This window comes from Gopherus flavomarginatus, chromosome 4 (genome assembly GCF_025201925.1).
Source record: "Gopherus flavomarginatus isolate rGopFla2 chromosome 4, rGopFla2.mat.asm, whole genome shotgun sequence".
Taxonomy (NCBI): Eukaryota; Metazoa; Chordata; order Testudines; family Testudinidae; genus Gopherus; species Gopherus flavomarginatus.
The window spans coordinates 106,599,698-106,620,629 of record NC_066620.1 but is presented as its reverse complement, the minus strand read 5'-3'; the positions used below and the strand labels follow the sequence as shown (position 1 = coordinate 106,620,629).

Genomic DNA, 20,932 nt, shown 5'->3' with positions numbered 1-20,932 from the left:
ATGGACACTAGCCAATATTAAAAAACCCTAAAGCTGCAATCTCTCTTTGTTTTGGCTCTAGCATTAATACATTGTACAGAAGACTCATCATAGCAATCTCTCCCCAAAAGCACTAAACACAATCTAACTTGGGTCTCTCTTCCCACATCTGTCCAAAAAAAGCCTGGGAAATTTTAAAAGAAAGACAGTGAACATTCTCCAACTTAGTCCCAAAAATAATATGATCTGGCTAGGCAGGTGACCACACTTGAAACCTCTGTTACAGCTAATGAATGAATACATATATGCTGATCCCATATAAAAGCATACTAGAACAGAGCAACGTTTAGGTTTTTCTTATCACTTCCTCTTCACCTTGCTGTGCTCATGAAGGTAACCTGTGACATTTGAGAGCTACAGAAGGCAGGTTCTGCCTCTTAGAACTCTCCCTCATGTCCCCTTCAGACAATTCAGCCCATTCCGAGAGTGGGTCTGGTGGGACAGGTGATTCTTGTGCTCATTTGAACTATAAAGAATCTCCTCTTTTTGCCCCTCCCTCTATCCTTTTAAGGGCAACAATAAAGGGCCCAAATGCAGGAATCTTACTCAACTCGCTCTATGGGAAAAACACAGAAACAAAACAGAGATGGAAAAGACAGACAGACAAGCTGAGAGCAGGAAGATGGTAGGAAAATAGCTATTTTTATGCAATTTATGCAGCACAGCCGGAGGTTTATATAGCATCATGGCAAAGAGTGATCTAAGTGGCCATATTTTATGTGGGGCCCTGCATAAATCATATAAACAGCTGCATCAGTGTACCTTAAAAGTAAATCTGTAAATTATACACACACATTCTTATGCATCACAAAAAAAACACCTAGATTTTCTCTCCATTTAACATTGCCCAAACTAGCAGGATTAAAATCTCTAAGGTGACTAAAGCAATCACTCAGTTGCAGATTTAAATCTATCTGACATGTTTTAGAACTGTCCAGCTTTAGGAAAAGTTATACTATGACTATACTATACTATAGATATATATATACTGTGAGTATACTTATACTCTCTGAGATCAAAATGATTGAAATGAGGTAGTGGCTCAATAGTTGAAGTTTGAAATTCCCTTTAGGAGCCCAGTTTTCAGCACTACCCCACAACTTTTCCAAAATGGAAACCAATTCCTCATAAATTTCACATCACATCTCCTCCCAGCTTACCTTAATTTTTTCCCCTCAGAAGTCTGGAAAAGATCAGAATAGAGGCTTTTAAATTTTGTAGCCAGGGTGCATAAGGAGGTGTTCTTTTAAAATTCCCTATTGTTGACTTTCTGAAAAAATCCCTGGTTTGGCCTATTAACCCTAAATGAATTTTTTGAAGTTCATTGGTCTTGCTGAGGACAAGTGCCTTTTAGTCTGTCTGAGCTGTTAGTTGTAACAAAGGTATATACTGTGCAAAGGCTAAAAAACTACATTAATGCAGCGTTAAGGTCACTTGGTGAACACTGAGTTGAGCAAAATCCAAATGTCTGAAAACCAGGAAATGCCACTCACCCCTTTTCAGCAGCATGCCCCATTACCGCACATACCTTTGTTCTGCCGACTTGACAGTTGCTGAAATGTACGAGCCATTCACCTTCTTTTACAACCCCTTCACACTCCCCATAGGAGTCCATTCTAACGCTAATAATAAAAAAGCAAAAGTTGCCTACATTGCCTTCCCTCTGTTCACCGGAATCTGGTGGTAGCCAGTGGGCATTATTTGCATACATTCTAGGGGCAGTCATTGTGTTAGATGTTCCAGACACCCCCAGCAGTGCAAAGCAAGGCCCCATATCACACCTTATATGAGGGAGGTAGCTCAGATTCCCTTAGAGGGGCAAGAGCCCCTCCCTCCCCACCCCAAAGACCTGGACAAACGCATGGGAGCAGAGTCAGAGTCATAGGGTATGTCTACATCTACAATTTTGCAGCGCTGGTTGTTACAGCTGTATTAGTACAGCTGTATAGGGCCAGCGCTGCAGAGTGGCCACACTTACAGCAACCAGCGCTGCAAGTGGTGTTCGATGTGGCCACACTGCAGCGCTGTTTGGCGGCTTCAAGGGGGGTTCGGGGAACACGAGAGCAAACCGGGGAAGGAGACCAGCTTCGCCGCGGTTTGCTCTCGCGTTCCCCGAACCCCCCTGCAAACCGCAGGGAAGGAGACCTGCTTGCACGGGGGTTCGGGGAACGCGAGAGCAAACCGGGGAAGGAGACCAGCTTCGCCGCGGTTTGCTCTCGCGTTCCCCGAACGAACCCCCCTGCAAACCGCAGGGAAGGAGACCTGCTTGCTCGGGGGTTCTGGGAACGCGAGAGCAAACCGGGCAAGGAGACCTGCTTGATTACTAGAGGCTTCCTCAGGTATGCTGGGATACCTGCTTATTCCACGGAGGTCAAGAAAAGCGCTGGTAAGTGTCTACACTTGATTACCAGCGCTGGATCACCAGTGCTGGATCCTCTACACCCGAGACAAAACGGGAGTACGGCCAGCGCTGCAAACAGGGAGTTGCAGCGCTGGTGATGCCCTGCAGATGTGTACACCTCCTAAATTGCAGCGCTGTAACCCCCTCACCAGCGCTGCAACTTTGTGATGTAGACAAGCCCATAGAGTTTAAGGCCAGAAGGAACCACTAGATCACCTAGTCTGACTCCTGTATGTCACAGGCCACTAACACCACTTGCACACTAAACCTAGCAACTGAAATTAGATGTAAGTATTACAGACCAAAGGAGACTAGGCTGTAATGTGCCACTGGAAGAGAATAGGAGGGACTGAGGTGCCCCAATGCCTGAGTGCTTGCAATGGCAGGGGAATGATTAAGTGCAGTGCACCCAGATAATCTTGGCAAGTGACCTGCACACTCACACTGCAGAAGAAGGCAAAAAACAAAAAAAATTCCCAAGGTCCCTGCCAATCTGACCTGGGGGAAAATTCCTTCCCAAACTCTCACATGGTGATCAGAAAGACCTTGAGCATGTGAGCAAGAAACAGCTAGCGAAGCATCTGAGAGAGAGGATGCTCCGTGCCTCCTCAGAGCCCTGGCCAAGGAGAGCAAAACCTTTCCCCACCAGAATACATGAGATACAAGGGGAGAATCCCGTCCTGACCCATGTAGGTTTTGGCTAAAGCCCTGAAGCATGAGCTTTCAGGAACACAAGGTGTAAACCAGAAGGTGAGCCCTAGTGCTATTGAGCCCTGCCCCACAAGCAACCCCACCATAAACTCATAAAACTCTAATAAATAAATAAATTGCGGGGAAAAGTTAGCTAAGCTATTTTTTTTAAACTAGAAACTTTCATTCTCCATTCCATCTAGGTCTCTGAGCTATTGCAGAAGCCACTCAAGGCAGCTTGTTTATAACACCTTTTTATCATTGATCAGCATCAGCACCCAGGTGTCACTGCACACTGTCAGTCATTCTAGTTTCTACTGCATAAAGTTGCTTGGGGATAATTCTGTTTTTCTCTCGTGTTGGTACACAGTAACTTGACATTTTTATTTAAATCTGCTTAGCTACTGGAAGTCACTACCCTATAATCATAACAGCGCAGATTCCAGCTTCACTGCTCCCTTTAATTTCTTGGAACCTGGGCCAAAAGATCAGGCAACCTTTACTGCTACAGGCTTAACTTCTGGCAAATTGTGGGGCTGGATGTCTTCCGAGAATTGAGATAGAAGTGCAAAAGAAAACAATGATAAATCCCTCCAACAAAACATCTTGGCTTCTTTATACCAAAGCCACACAAAGCACGCCTGAATTGGCTCACTCATAAGCAGCCCCTGCTGGGTTCTGATAGCTGAAATCAAGACATACCAGATCATATGTGCAAGTGCAGTTTAGAAACATGCAACATATTTTAGGGGGGTTGTTTTTATTTGGTTTCTCTAACTGGGGCTAGATCTGAGCCAGACAGCACACCTGCACAGAGGTATAAGAGTAAAAAAAAACCCTTACACTCCTATGTGGGCTACCTGGATCTTAGGTCTAGGTATGCAGGAGTGAGTGCATGCTGTTCACCTTTAGTTTCACCACCACATTTGCTGGGCAGTGCAGCTGGCTTGGTATCAGATGGAGCGGGGCATTGCAATTTGCTTTTAGTATAGATCAATAGCAAATATGATCCCCCTAAGCAAGTAGACAGTGGGGGAGAAATTGTGGGTCAGAAGTGTCTTCCTGTATTATAGAGTGGTACAGTTTACACATCAGCTATGTTCTTCTGTCTCTACTAACTATTGTTTCTATGCTATGCTGCTACATAGGTGAAGATCTCTACTATGCAAAGGAAGGTGGTAAATTGTGGATGTTTACAGGAGCATTGCTGGGGCATATTTTTGTAAAAATGTGTTGTTACTAAAATAAATATAGAGTTTTAAAAGTGGATTTAAATGGTAGAATTATAAACTCCGCTTTTTCACATTATGCCTCCCGAGCCAACCCCTACTCCCTGCATATGAATTCATGTTCTGCACGGTTTTCTGTTCCGAAGTGTCATAGATACACAGACACGGGGCTACATCCTGCAGGCACTATTATAGAGATGCAGTGGTTCAGTGGTAGGCACTTGACTGCAGTCCTGAAGATCGTGGATTCAAGCCTTGCTTGATCTCACACAGAAAGACCACCTCCAGTTCATCCAGCTGCATAACGGGTACCTGATCTATCAGGTTAGGGCAATCAAAGGCAGTTGGATGTGATGCTTGCAGCATCACTCCTTGGTCTGCTGTTGGCTATGAAACTGATGTGCCTTAACCACATCAGGCAGATGAGCCATGCTCCCACAATTTAATATATAAAGACAAACACTGTTGTTTCTAAGCTTAGCTTCACAAACTCAAGTGTCCCCCGTGCATTGCTGTTGCTGCAGAGCATCCGAGTCAAATGAGCTGTCACCATTTCAAAGAGGAACTTCCTCTCCACTTTAAGAACTCGAGAGAGAGAAAGTAAGCTAATTTACCTTGTGAGATTTAATAGCAAGCAAACAATAGAACTTAAATTTAGGAAGCTCAGGTAAATGACTTAATCACTCTGCTTAATATCTCCACAGGTACCGGAGCCTGAAACATTTCAACTATGATGTCTGCCAGAGCTGTTTCTTTTCTGGCCGTACAGCTAAGGGCCATAAATTAAATTACCCAATGGTGGAGTATTGTATACCTGTGAGTGCTGATTTACTAACTGTTTCCAGTAGATTATTTTTGCATTAGTCTAGTTTTTCTTTCACAGTCTTTAACACCTAAATAGGCTGCCTCTTTTTGGTATGGACTCTACCATGGTTTGTGTTGCTGCATTTCTCCATGAAATCCACTAGGGACTTTGTCTTGATATTGATTTTACATGGAAGGCGCTCAGATAGGGGGCGGCAATATATAGCTCTAATATAGATAGATTTTTCTTTTGTAAAACAAATGTACTGTATTGAAGAAACCTAAAATATACATACAGAATTTGCATGGAAGAGATGTTAGATTAGATTGATACACTGTGCTACTACTGCATTATAAGCGTTTGTGTGCACATAAAAACGTCAGTATTTTTCAAAGTACATGATAAATTTGTCCAGGCTCAGTAGTTGGCCTACTTTATCAAAATCTGGTCTGGAAATATGCCAGCCGTTCCCCTGAATTCATAATATTTATTTGGATTTTTTAATTAGATCATTGCTGAGATGAAAACAAAATAGCTTATTTTTTATAGGGGTACCTCAAAAAGCAATGTGAAAAGTCCTCTTGCAGTAGCTAACAACCATTAATTTCCACAACTGTGCATCTTCTTGCTGATGTAAGTAGTCATGGTATTCTCAATTAAGACTGTTTCTAAGAGGTTTTTTCTGTGAAACTTAACTAAAGTAACTGGTAGTTCTTCGCATAGTGTCCCTATAGGTGCTCCACTTCAGGTGTGCATGTGCCTCTTGAGCCCTTGATCAGAGATTTTGTTAGCAGTGTTTGTTCAGCCCATACATGTGCTTTGTGCCTTTGTGCTGAATGCCGAGGCTATATAGTGATTCACAGGTGAACTGCCCTTCTCAACCACCTTGGCATGAGACAGAGCCTTAACATGTTCAACTTGAGCATGCGTTAGCTATTTTGTTTACAGTTTCTACAATAGTTTGTTTAGGGTTATCCAGTCCATCATTTCAGAGGGCCAGTTATTGGCCAGAGCCACTCTTCAAGCATCCTTGGATGCTGCTGCCAAGTCCATCTCCACCGCCGTAGTTACGTGCAAGGTGTCATTACTCCAGCTCTCAAGGTTTTTGAAAGAAGACTAGAACACTGTTGAGGAACCCCCCCTTCAGTGGTCATAAGCTTTTCTTGGAGACCACTGATGGGTCCTTGTATGCACTAAAGGACTCTAAGGCTACTTTACAATCCCTGGTGGGGGCAAGGTATATACACCTTCAACTGCTGTTTCCTGGGTTGGCTTAGAACAACCTGTTCTACAGACAGAGGCTCCATGGACAGGCCTATGACAGTTCCTTTCCGAGTGAGGAGCACCCCAGACTGGTGGAAAGATGAACTCAGTGTCTGTGAAGGCATTTCTCTCTGTCACTCTGCTCCATGAGTAACTATGACAACAAACACATCACTGTTGGGCTGAGGAGCTCACCTCACTGACCTCATGACTCAGGACAGATGGATACCTCAGGAAAACAGTTTCCACATCAATCTGTTAGAACTCAGGGAAGTCAGGAACATCTGCTTTCATTTCCTACCTCTCATCAGTGGAAACACTGCTCTACAGCCAAAATGCTTCTGAAATAAAAGTAGTCCAACTTCACTAATTCTGGGTCACTGAGAATGAAAATGATGCTTAAAATTGTTGATTGGCTCTAGTTTTCAAGATATGCCATTGGGTCAGTATATACGACCCTTGACTTGGGAATGGCGGAGGATAAGTGAGTTATAAAGGGAAGGGATCTCAATTTAAACCAGAAATGACTAAAATACATCTTTGACTGGATCTATGAATAAATCTATGACTGGGTTTGGACAGTACGTGCTTTTTAGGCAAAACAATGAATGATGCAATCTGAAGCTGGTATTGCGTCATACATGATATGAATTGCATCATGTTATTCCTAGAAGTCATGGATGATGCAATCATAACGAAAGTTACATCACTCTGCTGAACAAATTGCCCTATATCAGCTCTAGAAATCATACAGTGTCATGCTCTCTTATTTGTCAGTGTTTGATTTTGCAAAGGGACACATTTCTGTTTAGCCAAAGTGAGCAGAGATGCCTCCTACTTGTGTGAACAGTGCAGATAACGTCTGCTATGTTTGTGGTGAAGTGACTTTTGCATCACAAAAGCGCAGTCTAACTACTATGGTTAAGAAAGCCTCTCACCTTTATTTTGGCTGCAAAATTGGAGATCAGGACAAGAGGTGGGCCCCACACATATGCTGCAACACTTGCGCAACAGATCTTCGCCAGTGGTTGAACAGCAAAAGGAAATCTATGCCTTTTGCAGTGCCAATGATTTGGAGAGAGCCAACAGATCATACTAGCACTTGTTACTTCTCAATGGTGCCTCCAGTTGGGAAAGGTGTGTCAAAGAAGAAAAAGTGGACTGTGCGTTATCCAAACATTCCATCAGCTTATACGCCCAGTACCCCACGGAGAAGGACTGATGCACCAGAATCATTCTCACTTGAGTCAGACGAGGAAGAGGATGAAACTTCTGGTCCTGAACCATCAATGTCACAGGACCCACATTTTCTCCCATCCTCCTCCTCTGAACCACACCTCAAAACACATGGTGAACTGAATGACCTTGTCAGGGATTTGGAACTACCCAAGAGTAAGGCAGAGCTGTTGGGCTCCAGACTACAGCAGTGGAATCTCCTGGCAGGCTATCAGGGCAAATGGAGCCCATCAATGCTTGCAGACTATTGCTGGACAGTGACAAGAGATGCTCCATTTAATGAATACAAGAGACAAGCCAAGAAGCGCCGAGTAGACACTGAATAGGACTAAACTATGTACATAATAGTTTTTTGCCTTTTGTTTCATAATCAATTTTATTGATATAACCCTTTTGCTGATTTTTAAAGTGTTACATAAACAGGACAGGTGAAATATGATCATGTAAAGCAACCATAAACACATGAAAAGACCTAGGTTTACAATTTATGATTAAAACTCTATCATCTACACAATATACATAGACATAAAATGTAAAAACTTAAATATCTTAGAAACAGTAGCCAATCAGTTGTTTTAATTGTCATATTTGAATTCAGCACATCAAAATACATAATAAATATCACATTTTATCTCTGAAGCAGACGACTTCTCAAAAATTGTAGACCAGTGAAATAAGTCTGGGTCATGACAGACAATATATCCTGCATGTTCTCTATCAACAAGCCACGAAACTATGGAGCTAGTGCGTTAGCTCATCAGATCCAAATTTCAGGTAGTCGGAACACCACAGCCAATATTCTCAGCAGGACTATAAATGGAAGCTAGACTCTCAAATTCTCCACAGTATATTTCAGAGAGGGATACTTCCAGAAGTGGATCTCTTCACCACCTCCAGGAACAAGAAGTGCCCTCTGTTCTTCTCAAGAGGTCTGGGATACCACTCTTTGGGAGACGCCTGCCTTGGAAGAAGGGTCTGTTTTGTACGTTTCCCCCAACACCACTAATGCTAAGAGTGATAAACAAATTCGGACAGGACAAGGCCAAAATTATCCTTATGGTGGCAATCTGGCTGCTACCCTTGGTACGTGCTAGGTACCCTTACCTGCTTCATGTATGCATTCAACTGATGTTCAAGCTTCTGACCATTCCTTATCTCCTCTCCCAGGATGTGGGTCATGTGCTTCCCCTCACTTAAAGGTTCTCCACCTTAGGTTATGGTTCCTCCATGGTTCACAGGATTAGGATCCTGCTGGTCTGAACAATGGAAACGAGTCAACCCGTATTATTTTCCTGCAGAAATGAAAAGATTCTTCTATTGGTGGTGTCTGCCACTCTGTCATCCTGGATTACCTGTTGGATCTAAAGAAATAAGGTTGTCTGTTCAATTAAGGTCCATTTGGCCACAATATCAGCCTTTCATTCCCTAGTAAAGGTTCTCCATATTGCCCACCCGATGTCATCTTGGTTTATTAAGTGCTTGGGGACTCTCTTCCCCTAGAGTAGAGACCCCAATCTGCTATTAAAATACCTAATGAGATTTCCATTTGAATCAATGGCAACCTGCTCTCTGCTCCGTTTATCTATTAAGATGGTCTTTTTAGTAGCCATCACATCAGCCTGTAGGGTCGGGGGCAGGGGTGGCTCTAGGTATTTTGCCGCCTGAAACACGGCAGGCAGGCTGCCTTCGGTGGCTTGCCTGCGGGAGGTCCCTGGTCCCGCGGATTCGGTGGCACTCCTGCGGGAGGTCCGCCAAAGCCGCGGGATCACCGGACCTTCCGCAGGCATGCCGCCGAAGGCAGCCTGCCAGCCACCCTCGCGGCAACTGGCAGAGCGCGCCCCCGTGGCTTGCCGCCCCAAGCACGTGCTTGGTGTGCTGGTGCCACCTCTGGGTCGGAGAGTTTGGAGCCTTGATGGCAGATCCCATCTCCTTTACACTGTTCTACAACAGCAAACTCTCTTTACGCCTGCACCCTAAATTCTTACCTAAGGGACTATCAGAGTTTCCTCTTAACCAATCTATTCATCTACCAGTGTTTTTTCCAAAACCACATAACTGTCTTCAGGAGACCTGTTTTCATATCTTTGATGTTAGAAGGGCATTTGCTTTGTACTTAGATAGAACAAAACAATTTTGAAAGTTCACCTAAACTTTTTATTTCCTTCGCAGATAGCTTCAAAGGGGTCACAATCTCTGCTCAAGCTTGTTGAGTTGGATATCTGGGTGTATTGCCACTTGTTATGCAGCCAGTGTTCATCCACCCAAAGGGCAATAGCACATTGTACTTGTTCACAAGTAATATTTGCAGCATTACTGAAGAACATGGCAGTGTCTGAGACACGTAGGGCTGCTATATGGATATCAATACATGCATTTTCTAAACATTGTGCATTGACCCATGCTTCCAGTTCTGATAGTATTGCAGTACCAAGCACCTATCTTCAGTTCTAGACTCAACTACGAATCTCCCTCCTCCCATGTGTACTGCTCGGAAGCCACCTGAAGTGGAGCATCCATAGGGACACTACTCAGAAAAGAAGAGGTTACTCATCTCATGCAGTAACTGCAGTTTTTTAGATGTGTGCCTGGATGGGTACTCCATTACCCGTCCTCCTTCCCCTGTGCTTTCGACAATTCTCTATGGGATGTTCAGGTGTAGAAGGAACTGAGAGCAGTTTGCCTATGCATCCCTATATAATTTCGGTGTCCAGCATGAAGAGTTATAGGGCGCATGTGTGGGCCAAATGGACACGGCTAATGGAAAGTTTCCAGTCGTGCTCAAGAGGCATATGTACACCCAAAGGGGAGTACTCATAGGGGAAAATACATCTAAAAGAATCAGTTTTTTCAGAAGGTGAGTAACCTCTTATTTTCTGGTATGAGGATGGCAGTATCATTTTTGGTGTTTTTGTTTTCTAAAGTTTGCTTTTTTTTGATGATATGTGAACTGTGTGAACTCTCAACTAACCAAAAATAAAGGATATAGTGTTTTGATTTGCATCTTAAGTACAACTGTTCAAACATCTATACCTTGAATATACAGAACAAAATTCAGGTTTGAATCTGACCTTCTTTCATTCATTTCTTATAGTGGTGCATGAACCCTATGGAGAATCCTCAGAGTGAGAGAGCATTAGAGAAATTATTTGGTTGTTTTCCATTACTGCAGTAGGTGGGGTTATTAGTATAAAATTCTCTTGCATGTTGCACATCTCTATTAGCAGAATTCAAATGATCTTGAGTAGCATTAGTGGTTCATTATAATCCGTTCTAGCCATGAGTTGCATTACATTTCAGTTCATTAATTTTGTAAACTTGAATGGTAGGATTGGGCAGGTAAATTAGCATGCCAGATACTGCAGCTGTATAAATGAAACTACTCTGAGGAAAGCTGATATTCATGTTATATCACAGTTTTGTTGTTAAGTCACTTCTGGTTTTTTCCATATTCTGTAATTTAGTTTTTTCTTTACATTCTCATTTTTCCTCTCTCATCTTCCCTAGCAGTTAACTGGCTGGCTGAGACCTATATTTTGAAAATTATATATCAGAAAAACGTGTTGCATATACAGAATAAGTAACTATGCACAGAACTTCAAAGTAAACCAGCAGAAACTGCATGTGCAATTATGTATTTTGTGTGCACAACTGCATGTTTTAGATACAAAACCTCAAAACATTTTAAAAGAAAATCAACATTTAAACTCAAAAAACTGAAGCCAGCACTGTAGCAATGACCCCTGCATTTTAACAACTTTTATTCAATATTAAAATGTAAATATTTTAAAATGTTTAAACTATTTAATCTTTATTTTACTTCCTGTTTCTTTCCTTTCTGCTGTTGAATGCGTGCATCTGTTAATTCCGTGACTGTTGCCATTAATATTCTCCAGGGTATTCCATGGGGGGGTGGGTTTCCTTTCCAGTGCTCAACAAATGAGGTCTGTTTACTAACCTCTAAACAAGTTATAATAACAACTTGTCCTTCTGCTGGTATTTTATATCCCAGATATGAAACAAGGTTTACTTTATATTTCAGTACCCTTTCCTTAACTATCATTTTTACATTTTCCTTGTGATAACGTTGGATTATACTGTACTATCCAATTTACAGGCCGGAATTCTGACGTTAACAAATTGCTTCACTTTGGCAAATATAGCTGTTTGTGCTGCAGACACTAAAACCTACAGAAGGAAATGTGATATTTCTGTGCTGTTCTCCATTCATGTAGATGCTCTTGGCTTTAGCTCTATGACATCGTTTTGGGGGGGAAAGTTGCATTTTGGCATATTCAGCCAACTTCTTGGTTTATATGTCCTCATCTAATCAATAACATCTGTTAAGCTTCCATTTTTATTTTAATTGTTCATTGTTTTCTTTTACATCTAGTTTCAGTCTTTTCTTTCTCTGTCAAATCACTTGAAATATGAGCCTACATTTCAACTCTTTGATTGGTTTTTCATATATCGATGTGGCTTGGGTCAACACTACATCAACTTTCTGCAATGGAGTCTGCCTCTATGGCCATTTTATGTTTCACATAGAAGTCACTAAGGAATTGTATGGTCCCCAAATTCGTCTGAACTTTGTCAGTTTCATAAGAGTAAAATATCCCAGCTCATAATTAACATCCTTGCATTAGCATATCTTTCACATTTATCTATAATCTGTGCCAAAACCTTTTTACTCCTTCCTCCTCCCATATAAAAGCAATTTACAGTGCCGCTGGGCCCATCATGTGGGAAAGCACCATCAACTGATTTTAGTGCTTTCTCTGCAGCCCCCATGGCAATTAGAAAAATTTCAACTTTTGCTTAAATTGGCAGAATTTTCCTATAAGAGTCATTTGAAAATTGAGAGGAACTGAAGGAAGTAATTGTTCCTCCTTTGGTGTGATATAATTTCTAACACAGTAAAACATTTGATGAAACGTCAGAAGTCCCATTTCCCAAGATCTGACCTGATACTTTTAAGTGCTGCTGTGTGTGTTACAAGGTACCCCCTCTGTGCCTAGGCCTCTGAGGGCTTGAGTCTGTTACAACCCCAGCTAAAGTGTTTTGGTTTATTATCTTAAGCTGTTGCATGCTTTTAGCTCTGGAACTTGGAAGTCCCCTGTTCTGTGCTCAGTATGTCAGCCAAGGTAACAGCCGTCACACCAGTACTTAGATCAGTTGACATCAGCTCTACTTCTTGCTGGTCATACTCAGATGTTTAATCATAAGTCTTGGTATAGTCAAGCTCATCCTAACATTGCATTGTTTTATTTGCGGTCACCCGTACTAGAAACAGGGATCCAGATCCTCAAAGGTATTTTAGGCATCTAACTTTCATTGAAATCAGTGCCCTGAAATCAGCATCTTAGTGCCCTGGAGGATCTGGTTTAAGATGCCTTCCCGTAGCCATCCATAACATTAAGTCTTAGCAGTTGCAGGATTAATTTGCAAATACATAATGTAAGAAAAGTTGCTTCCTCTTCATCAGGGATCCCTAAAATTGGAACATTTCGGATATCCATTTTCTTCTCCTGAATTTCTAATTTTTGCTCTAAAAAACAATCTTGTTTTAAAATCTGTGGTTGGTTACCGTCTCATTTTGGTCTATCGTATTTTCACATACCTCAGTTCTTGGTTTTCTCTGTGCTTTGTTCCAGGTCTGACATAAGCCAATTTATGTTAAGTGTGCCTATTTTCAAGGAAAGATTTTTTTTTTACCTTACTCTGTAATGAGGACAAGGAGCTCTGCAGTTGTCTTCGAGAGATGTCCCTATGGGTGCTCCACTCCAAGTGTTGGTGTGTCCCTGTGCCTTTACTCGGAGGTTTTTACAGCAGTACTTGTAGCGGTCACACCAACCTCCGGTGCCGAGGCTTCAGGCTTTCAGTTGCCTATCTCTCACACGGAACTGTTTAGCACCGCAATGGAAGCTGTGCCGACGCATGCTAGTCTGTCTAACCCCCCACAGGCTCTTCTCACTGTCCCAGCACTGTCAGCCTTTCAGCTAGCCAGCAGTGACAGAAGGCTCAGGACACTGGTGCAGAGGAACCCCCTTCACAACAAATTCCTCTCATGCACCCTCGCCACACAGAGGCACTGCAGTACCTCAATTCACACAATCAAGGGACCTGCTGGTGTCACCTATCTTGCAGTCACCCTTACTTAACACCTACTTCTCTCCGAACACAGACAAAGTCCACTCAGCTTTCCTCCAATAATGAGGAGTCTGGGGCTGCAGGGAGAATTTTCACCTTAGCAGATGTCCCGTATACAAACGCCAGTCAAGAGGTCATAGAAAAGCTACCTCGTCCGAGGGTCCTGCCCCATGGTGCATAAACCCCTGGATGGCACCCATGCCCTTCCTGCCACAGTGGCAATATTAGGCTCCTTATACTCAGGACCACCACATTATACCACTGCAGCCAGGTGTGAGACCTGCTCGATACCACCAGCTGACGACCCTGCTACTGGCTCCAAACACCAGGCAGCCCTGTCACAACCGCAAGAGTAATCATGGCCTGCCTCTAACCCGGTACAAGCAGTTGTTCTGCCTGATGAAGCAGTGCTTCCTCCTACCCCGATGTTTTCAAACGACTTCTCAAAATTTCAGACCTCTTTAAAAGAGTTGCCAGTGAGCTACGAATTAACCTCAAGGGAGTCCCTGAACAGCAGCATGAGCTAACTGACATCCTGCAATCCTCCTCTTCTTCTAGAATTGCATTACCTAGCAACGCAGCCGTTCTAGAACCTGCCAAGGCCATCTGTCAAACTCCGGCTACAAGCCTGCCTACCTGTAAATGAGTGGACCAGAAGTACTTTATTCCTTCCAAGGGCTCAGAATTCCTTTTCACTCACACAGCGCCAAACTCACTGGTAGTAGACGCAGTCAACCAAAAGAACAAACACCAGTTTCCCCACTCCATTCCTTCCAACAAGGACAGTAAGCGATTAGATCTGCTCAGATGTAAGGTATATGCTTCTTACACATTGCAATTTTGCATTGCTAATTATACAGCCGTTCTAGCAAAATATGACCTCAAAAATTACAATAAATTCATGGACTTTATTGATCACATTCCAGAAAAATAGAAACAACAATTTACAGCCATAGTTTCCGAGGGACAAATCATCTCCCACACTGCTTTTGAAGCCGCCCTGGATGCAGCCAATACTATGACACAGTCCACTGCCACAGCAGTTGTGATGCACCAAGGTTCATGGCTGTCATCCTCTTCCTTTCCCCAGGATGTCCAGAGTGCCATTGAGGATCTCCCCTTTGACGGTGAGAAACTATTCGCCTCCACTACGAATGACGTACTCTACTCCATGAAAGACTCCAGGGCAACTCTCTGGTCTCTGGGAATTCAAACCCCTATGACCAGAAGGCGACAATTTAGATACCAGCCTTACCAGCGACCACACTACCCCACATACACCCTGCAATTCCATAAATCTCACAAGAAACAGCAACAGCAATGCTAGAGACCCAGATACCAATGCTGCCATTCCAACTCCTTGGCAGCATCTCAACCTCCTCCAACCAATAAACAAATTTGAAGCCTTGGTTGAGGGTACAGAAAACCAATATTCCAGGGTAGGCAACCTATGGCACGTGTGCCGAAGACGGCACTCGAGCTGATTTTCAGTGGCACTCACAGTGCGCGGGTCCTGGCCACCGGTCTGGGGGACTCTGCGTTTTAATTTAATTTTAAATGAAGCTTCTAAAACGTTTTAAAAACCTTATTTATTTTACATACAACAATAGTTTAGTTATATATTATAGACTTATAGAAAGAGACCTTCTAAAAACGTTAAAATCTATTACTGGCACGTGAAACCTTAAATTAGAGTTAATAAACGAAGACTCGGCACACCACTTCTGAAAGGTTGCTGACCCCTGCAATATTCCCACTTCAGCGCTTACACTGCTTCCCCCTATTTTTGGTCACCGCCTATGCACATTTTCCCATCAATGGTGAAATATTACTACCACCAAGAGGGCTTTAGAGGTTGTCACAGTTGGCTATTCTTCTATCCCTTTCCTCTCCCTGCCTCCCTCCCACCCACCCTCCACGTCCCTCGTCAGGGACCCCTCTCATGAGCAACCACTCCTCCAAGAAGTGCATCGTCTCCTTCAATTGGGAGCAGTGGAAGTCATGCCCGAACAACACAGAGTGAAAGGTTTCTATTCCCATTACTTTTTAACAGAAAAGAAAACCAAGGGATGGTGACTGATCGTCAACTTCAGGTGGCTAAACAAATTTATCAAAAAGCAAAAGTTCAGAATGGTTACCCTCACCACCATAATCCCAGCACTGGAGCAGGGCAATTGGTTTTCAGCCCTCGACCTACAGGGTTCCTATTTTCATGTGACTATTTACCCAGCACAGAGAAGTTTTCTTCGTTTTACCCTTGGTTTGACACTTTTTTCAAACAAAGTGTTGTCCTTCAGCGTATCTACCATCCCCTGAGTTTTCTCCAAACTCCTAGCGGTGGTCACTGCCCACCTCAGGAAACGGGGGGTTATAATATTTCCTTTCCTTGATCGTTGTCTCCTCAAAGCCTCAACGCTTGATGAAGCTCTTTAATCCACGCAGCTTACCATCGCTTGCTTCCTTTCTGTTGGCCTACAAATAAACAAAACCAGATCCACCTGGTCTCCTAACCAATTACTGGAGTTCATAGGAGCACACCTCAATTCTCAAACAGGAATCGCATCTCTCTCGCTTGATCATTTCAACACCATAAAACTTCTGGCTACAAAACTTTGCAACAGTCCCCAGGCCACTGCATGAGACTGCCTGCAACTGTTAGGCCACATGGCCTTGTGTACTTTCGTGGTCAAAAATGCATGCCTATACATGAGGTGCTTCCAAACTTGGTTGGCCACGGTTTACAGACAGAACATATATGCTCTAAACAAGCCTCTATCCATACCCTTCAGAGTCAGACTCCCTCTGATGGTGAACAGTTCCCTCCAATCTCTGCTCAGGAGTCCCTTTTCTCCAGGATGCTCCATCAGTCATAATGACTTCCGATGCATCCCTCACGGCATGGGGAGCACACATGTCTGACTACAAAGCCCAGGGGCTATGGTCTGCCACCGAAGCCTCTCTACACATAAACGTCCTACAACTGCGAGCCATACACAACACCTGCCGTACTTCCTCCCATTCATTCGGAACCAACATGTTCGGATAATGACAGACAACATTGCATGCATGTTCTATAGCAACAGGCAGGGAGGGGCTCGATCTCACTCGCTTTGCACAGAAGCCATGAAGCTCTGGAATTGGTGCGTTGTGAACAACATCCGGATATCAGCTGCCTATCTTCCCGGGGCCCTGAATCCCACCTCGGATGAACTAAGCAGACATTTTCCCTGAGATCACGAATGGGAGATAAACGACATGATCATACACAACATATTCCACATTTTATCATAGAATTGTAGGGTTGGAAGGGACCTCAGGAGGTCATCTTGTCAACCCCCTGCTCAAAGCAGGACCAGACAGACTTTTACCCCAGTTCCCTAAACAGCCACCTTCAAGGATTGAACTCTCAACCTTAGGTTTAGTGGTCCAATGCTCAAACCACTGAGCTATCCCTCCTCCCACCCTGGACCTCTTCACAATTACGAAGAACAGGAAATGTCCTGAATTTTGCTACAGAGTGGGGTTGGGCAAACATTCCCTAGGAGATGCTTTCCCAATCTAATGGGCTCAACACTTAATGTATGCTTTCCCCCTGATACCGGTTTTCCACAGAATTCTGACGAAGATACGAACAGATTGTGCCATAGTAATTTTGATTGTCCCATCGTGGCCCAGACACCCATGGTATCCATTCCTCACCAGAATATCAATTCATCCACCGATTTTGTTGCTTCTCACGCCGAATCTCCTATCGCAGCAACACGACTGATTTCTTCACCCCAATCTATCCATGCTTCACCTCAAAGTTTGGTTCCTCCATGTTTCTCACAAAGAGAACTAGCATGCTCTAAACAGGTTCAAAGAATACTCTTACATAGCAGAACACAATCTACTTGCGCCACATATCTCCAAAAGTGGAAACGATTCACACGTTGGTGCTCAAACAACCAAATTCTTCCCATTTCCACACCTTTTCTGGCCATACTTGATTACCTAGTAGACCTTAAGCAATCCAGCCTTTCTTTCATTTCCGTCAAAGTCCACTTAGCTGCTATTACAACTTTTCACATCCTCGACGGTGCTTCTGTTTTTGCTCATCCAATCACCAAGCACTTTCTTAAAGGTTATACCAATCCTTATACCCAGACATTAAAACTCCTACTCCTCCATGAAACCTTCACTTAGTATTAGCCTATTTAACATAATGACCTTTTGAGCCCCTAGCCACTTGCTCCCTCTTACACCTCTCTATGAAAACAGCATTCTTAGTGGCAATCATCTCTGCCAGACATGCAGGAGAAATAGCGGCTCTCATGGCGGACCCACCCTACACAATATTTTTTAAGGACAAGTTTACTCTTCAACTACATCCCAAATTTCTTCCAAAGGTACATTCGTCATTCCACATCAATGAACCAGCTGTATTATCTACCACATTCCTACTAGATCCAAAGTCCCTGTACACCTACCAACCTTCTTTCCTAAAGCACGTGCAAACTCGTTTGAATCCACAATGCATACATTGGCAGTATGCAGGGCTTTGTCCTTTTATTTGGATAGAACCAGACCCTTTAGAACCTCTTCCAGACTCTGTCTATATTGCAGAACGATTCAAGGAGACGCCTGTTTCCACCCAGAGACTTTCCAACTGAATCTCTGCTTGTATCCGTCTATGCTATCAATTAAAGCAGTCAATTCCTCCAGCCTGCATCAGGACTCACTCCACTAGATCTGTAGCTACCTCTGTGGCTTTTCTATGCCAAGTTCCCCTGGCCGACATCTGTAAAGCGGCCAGTTGGACCTCCGAACACACATTTGTTAAGCCTTATGCTCTTACTCAAGGCTCTCTCACTGATACAGGATTGGGCAGAGCTGTATTATCTACCACATTGCTACCAGCTCCAAAGTCCCTAGCTCCTTGAGATACACTGCTTTTAAGTCTCCTGGAGTGGATCACCCACAGGGACATGTCTCTCTCGAAGAGGTGGTTACTCACCTGTGAAGTAACTGATGTTCTTCGAGATGAGTATCCCTGTAGGTGTTCCACTACCCATTCTCCTCCCCTCTTCTTCGAAGTTGGGGTAGCCTCTGTTGTAGAGAAATAATGAGGAGACCGGTCACGCACGCTTACTATTAAAGCCCACTCAGGACATGGGTCAGGCTCTGCATGTGCACGACTGCTACTAGTACTGTTGTCAAAATCTCCGAGCGAAGGTGCAGGGGCGCACCAACACCTGGAGTGGAGAGGTTCTCCAGTTCCTCCTCTTCAGCTTCTAACATGGTAACCTTTGTATTTGTTAATATTTGAAATATGTGGAAAATTCAAATGTAAGAACAAAACACATTGTTTGCCATACCAGATGGCACAGAATTCTGACGAAGATACGAACAGATTGTGCCATAGTAATTTTGATCCATGTAATAAGATCCATGTAATAAGATATTCTTTCCTGCTGTGCTAGTCAAATATATATTAGGGAGGCAAGGGAAAAAACATAGTGCACTTAGCTATGTATATGCAGTTCTCTAAATACAGGCTGTGAAAAATTCCTACCTGGCATCTTAAAGTTTTAGCGTGAAACAAGGAATTTGATATGTGACAGAAACAAATATTTGTGGTATTCACATTAGAAGTAATTATCACAGTGTTTACACTGATGCCGCATGGTGCCAGTTGGGATCAGGATCATGTTGTGCTACATGCTATGCAAACATGTAGAAAGACAGTTTCCACTCCCACCCCAAAGAGCTTACTGTCTAAAAAGCCCAAACATTTTAAAAAAATAGGGAAAAGAGGTACAGCATATAAATGAGGTCAGGTGAAAGTTTGTATGCAAATTCATCCTGTGTAATTTTGGTGGGGATGGTGGCATTGAGGTTTGTTGCATGGATTGGTTCCTGAGCTAGAGTTATTATGGTGCGGTGTGCAGTTACTGGTGAGAATATGTTTCAGGTTGGCAGGTTGTCTGTGGGCGAGGACTGGCCTGGCACCGACCTGGAACAACGCTTCCTCAGCTCTCGTCCAGTCACGCCACTTCTCTACCTACGCTACATTGATGACATCTTCATCATCTGGACCCATGGGAAGGAGACTCTGGAAAAATTCCACCACGATTTCAACAGCTTCCACCCCACCATCAACCTCAGCCTGGACCAATCTACATGGGAGGTCCACTTCCTAGACACCACAGTGCAAATAAGTGATGGTCACATTAACACCACCTTATATCGAAAACCTTCCGACCGCTATGCCTACCTTCATGCCTCCAGCTTCCATCCCGGACACATCACACGATCCATTGTCTACAGCCAAGCACTGAGGTACAACCGCATCTGCTCTAACCCCTCAGACAGAGACCAACACCTACAAAATCTCCACCAAGCATTCTCGAAACTACAATACCCGCATGAAGAAATAAGGCAACAGATCAACAGGGCCAGATGTGTACCCAGAAGCCTCCTACTGCAAGACAAACCCAAGAAAGAAACCAACAGGACTCCACTGGCCATCACATACAGCCCCCAGCTAAAACCCCTCCAACGCATCATCAAGGATCTACAACCCATCCTGGACAATGATCCCACACTTTCACAGGCCTTGGGTGGCAGGCCAGTCCTCGCCCATAGACAACCTGCCAACCTGAAACATATTCTCACCAGTAACTGCACACCGCACCATAATAACTCTAGCTCAGGAACCAATCCATGCAACAAACCTCGATGCCAACTCTGCCCACATATCTACACCAGTGACACCATCACAGGACCTAACCAGATCAGCCACACCATCACCAGTTCATTCACCTGCACATCCACCAATGTAATATACGCCATCATATGCCAGCAATGCCCCTCTGCTATGTACATCGGCCAAACTGGACAGTCTCTACGGAAAAGGATAAATGGACACAAATCAGACATTAGGAATGGCAATATACAAAAACCTGTAGGAGAGCACTTCAACCTCCCTGGCCACACTATAGCAGACCTTAAGGTGGCCATCCTGCAGCAAAAAAACTTCAGGACCAGACTTCAAAGAGAAACTGCTGAGCTTCAGTTCATCTGCAAATTTGACACCATCAGCTCAGGATTGAACAAAGACTGTGAATGGCTTGCCAACTA

At 43.7% G+C, this 20,932-nt stretch overlaps 1 protein-coding gene and 1 long non-coding RNA gene across 4 annotated transcripts in view; one reads left to right on the top strand and one right to left on the bottom strand.

Annotated features, from left to right (window-relative positions):
* The window catches only part of LOC127049346 (uncharacterized), a 202,779-nt gene extending 200,164 nt beyond the window's left edge, over positions 1-2,615 (bottom strand). Inside the window, exon 1 of the long non-coding RNA XR_007773946.1 lies at positions 2,559-2,615. This is a non-coding gene — a long non-coding RNA (uncharacterized LOC127049346). The remainder of the gene's footprint in view (positions 1-2,558) is intronic.
* UTRN (utrophin) overlaps positions 1-20,932 on the top strand; it is a 565,218-nt gene that overhangs the window by 491,169 nt on the left and 53,117 nt on the right. For all 3 annotated transcript variants that reach the window (XM_050949465.1, XM_050949463.1, XM_050949464.1), the window contains one exon: positions 5,064-5,175. In XM_050949465.1, coding sequence (XP_050805422.1) covers positions 5,064-5,175 — 112 coding nt within the window. The remainder of the gene's footprint in view (positions 1-5,063; positions 5,176-20,932) is intronic.